We start from the raw sequence: 3,678 nt of genomic DNA on the forward strand, positions 1-3,678 counted from the left end.
TATACTAGTGTTGGATCTGTTTTTCTCGCAGGTACGGAGGACGTGGTAGAGGCGCTCGTACGCGGAAAAGGCGGCGGCAGTTAAGGCGTGCAGCGGCTAGGGTAGGGGTTGCTACTAGGGTTTCTGAAAATTTGTTTTGGGCCACATTGTCTTTGGGCTAGGGTTTAGGTTAGTGAGCTAGGTATTGGGTCATTTGGGTTCAGGCTATTTGTAAAAAATGGACTGTATTTTTATGTTTATTTATTTGGGCCCGAGCCAATTGGGCCTGTTACAAATATAATTTAATAAAAATATATAATTTAATAAAATTCTTAATATTAAATATTCTTATATGATTTACTAAAATCATAATATATAATACTATAAAATATAATTTAAAATAATTATTATTAAATATAATTTAATAAAAATATATAATTTAATAAAATTCAATATAATTATTCTTATATGAATTTACTAAAATCATAACATATAATACTATAAAAATAATATATAATCTACATGGTATGTTTTAAACTGGAATACATATTTAATGTGCTAAAATATCATTCTTGAAACAAATAATTTAATTATTCTACAATAAAAAATATTAGCGTAATAAATAACTTGAGAATTATATTTTGCATAAACATAAATTTCATATATTAACAAAGGTTACATGAAATTCATGAAATTCATGAAATTCTATGTCATAATCCATATGTTATACAGTTTTACAACATAAAAAATTTAGAACATTGTAATGATAAACCATCCCAAATATTACAAACAGAAAAAGTTATGAAAATATCATCAACAGAACCATGATTTTTAATGGTCAGCAAGAAATCTTCTGACCCATTCCAACCACACATCAGAAGGTAAACTAAAGAAAATGAGCATTTGAGTTGGATGATCTGGAATTTTGCTTAATGCTCGATAGCGCTCATCCACAGTTAAACCTTCTATTTCACATAAGGTTGGATATAAATTTGTAGCTTTTTCTTGAATGATCTGGAATTCTTCTGACTTTTGTTAAACTACCACATCGGAGGCAATACTCTTACTGATTTGGTCACCAATGGCCCGTATGTTTTCCACCAATAAAGTGGCAGCATCATGAAATGAAGAAGAAATATGATCACTTGCATTAGAATTCTTTTTTTTTCTTCTTTGAAGATGTGGAACCCCCTTGGTTTCTATCTGATTGCGGTTTCGTAGCAGAAACATCCATGTCATCGAAAGAGACATCAGCTTCGTAATCATAGAATTCGTTTCTTTCTTCATTAATATCTGTAGTAGGTACATCCTGAACATTTATTTCTTCAATAACATCAGAGGCTGCTTGAACATCTTTCCCAGTCACTCGATCTCTTGCATAGATGGCAGTAAGTTGGTCGTAGTAAGGGAAACTACGATGTCTGAATTGACCGGCTTCTTTATGACTCCATAAAAATGAGGAAATCATATTAGTTATAAGTTTGGTAAAAAGAAGATAATAAAGACTTGAAATAATTCTTACATTTAAATAAGAGTTCCAAACCGCATCTTCAGCAACAACGAGCTGCCTATGCTCATCCCAACCAAAATCGCTATTGTTTTGGCCATTAAGCATGTCATACACAATTGACCAATCCCTTTTTAGTAACCTAATCCTCGATTCAATATTAGGTATAGCCTTCAACATTGCATTGGGTAAAGCCTTTTCTAACATTTTTTCCAACTCGTTTAAATAATCGGCTTTGAACCTCGTATCAGCATTAAAGGTTCCAACATTGTACAAGTCCACCATACAGGAAACCAATGCTGCATCTTCTTCTGGAACCCATTTCCATTTGGTTCCTCGAGAAGCTTGGGAAGAAACATTTGATTCTGAAATACCTGACATAATTATCTTAAGAAAAAAACAAATTAAAATTAAGTTTAATATCATGAATCAAAAGGTGAACACTTTATAAAATTAAAATTAAGTTCAATATCATGAATCAAAAGCTCAACACTTTATAAAATTATAACACATGATGAATGAAAAGAAATTAAATTATAATTCAACAATTTTAGTACAATACAAAAACAATTCAAACACCACCAAAGTTTCACAAACTAGATACATAAAATAACATAAACAAATTAACTCAAACTCATTTTGTCCCTAAACCTAACTAATTTCTAGATGCTTGCCATTCATCGAACATTTGGTTGGCTAGTTCCATCCTTCAAGTAGCCAATGCATCCGATGGATGAATATTTACGATATTCAGTTCATCGTCATCTACCACATTACTAGGTAATCCTTCTCCCACCTCTGCTTCAATAGGATCAATACTCATATGGGTTCGAATAAAATTATGGAGCAAACAACATGCAATAATGATTCTATTATGCACCCTTACAGGATAGAATGATGGACTCCTAAGTATTCCCCATCTAATTTTTAATAACCCAAAGCATCTTTCAATAACATTATGTGCTGAGGCATGTTTCATATTAAAACATTCTTGCAGAGTACTTGGCTGATAACCCTGACGCCACTCATTCAAATGATATCGTTGTCCTCTAAAAGGTGCAAGAAATCCCTCACAATTTGTGTATCCAGCATCAACTAGATAATAACAACCTGTAAAAAAAACCTTTTTTTAAAATGATTAATTCCCCAAAAAAAGTTTGATCTTAATGAATAATTCAAAGTCCTCTAACTATCCACTTTACCATGAGGAACTTTTAGTCCATGTCTCCTACTAATGGCATCTCGAAGAACCCGTCCATCAGCAACAGAACCTTCCCAACCAGGAAGAACATAAACAAATTGCATATCAGGTGTACAAACACCTAACATATTTGTTGCTATGTCACATTTTAGCGTTCGATATCTAGGTTTATCAACTGTTGGAACCCTAATCTTGATGTGGGTTCCATCAAGAGCACCTAAGCAATTATATATCACATGTTATAAAACCTTGAGTTAGGATACTAAATTTAAATCTAAATCAACTAAATTATGTACAAGCTATATATAAAACTCAGTCCAATACCTTAAACCATTTCCACCTTGTGTCTGAAGAATTAGCTGTAATTGGCTCTGCCTTTTTAAATAACACATATTGTAAGCGTATGATAGCATTTAAAACACTATGAAATGATCTGCTAACAGTTTCCCCAGACCTATTAAAGTGATGCTTGATAACTCGATTTTTAAGGTAATGGGAAATGATATGTAAAAACATTGCCACTTGTTCATCAACAAGCATGTTCCTTGACGACTTCAATCCCCCTAACGTTTGTAACATCTCACATAGTGTAAAAAAGGCAAATCTATTCATCCTAACTTGTTCAATACATGTCTCGTCACTAGCATATATAAGCCTTTTCACATAATCTCGTTTTGCATAAAAATCTAAAATATAGTACCTAATCCTTGGTCTATAAGTATGTAGGCTATGGATGGCACCCAATGTAAGTAAGAACCAACTCGCAATTCTACAGATTTGCAACCATATTGTCAATGCAATACCAATTCTTTTACGCCTCACACTTTGTCCTATTAAAGGCAGACGAGCCATTACTGCAAGATATTAAAGTGTTATATAACTTCAAATCGTAGTAAAAGGGTCACATTTCTCCAATTCTAATTTCAATAACAGTAAAATAAAATTAAAGATTTTAATTGCCAAAGAACTTACAGTGATTTAGTGAATACAA

The 3,678-nt window shown here is 32.4% G+C and overlaps 1 protein-coding gene across 2 annotated transcripts; it reads right to left on the reverse strand.

The window, feature by feature from the left end:
- Positions 1 to 2,056: 2,056 nt before the first annotated feature.
- On the reverse strand, positions 2,057 to 3,262 carry LOC128035629 (protein ALP1-like). Of its 2 annotated transcripts, XM_052625875.1 has the most exons (3): positions 3,012 to 3,262; positions 2,689 to 2,904; positions 2,057 to 2,596 (listed from the first exon to the last, which is right to left on the reverse strand). In XM_052625875.1, the coding sequence occupies exons 2-3, from the start codon at positions 2,813 to 2,815 to the stop codon at positions 2,196 to 2,198; spliced, it is 528 nt and encodes a 175-aa protein (XP_052481835.1). In that variant the 5' UTR covers positions 2,816 to 2,904; positions 3,012 to 3,262; the 3' UTR covers positions 2,057 to 2,195. The 2 variants fall into 2 exon arrangements, with proteins under 2 accessions (XP_052481835.1, XP_052481834.1); XM_052625874.1 differs by having other exon boundaries at positions 2,689 to 3,262.
- Positions 3,263 to 3,678: the final 416 nt, after the last annotated feature.

The sequence above is a fragment of the Gossypium raimondii genome, chromosome 12 (assembly GCF_025698545.1).
Source record: "Gossypium raimondii isolate GPD5lz chromosome 12, ASM2569854v1, whole genome shotgun sequence".
Lineage (NCBI taxonomy): Eukaryota > Viridiplantae > Streptophyta > Magnoliopsida > Malvales > Malvaceae > Gossypium > Gossypium raimondii.

Bases quoted from the DNA above. Each gene is read 5' to 3' on its own strand.
- LOC128035629 (XM_052625875.1), bottom strand. From the start codon at position 2,815: ATGTTAGGTGTTTGTACACCTGATATGCAATTTGTTTATGTTCTTCCT. The intron at 2,597-2,688 runs GTAAAGTGGATA...TTTTTTTTACAG, and splicing joins TGGACTAAAAGTTCCTCATG to GTTGTTATTATCTAGTTGAT.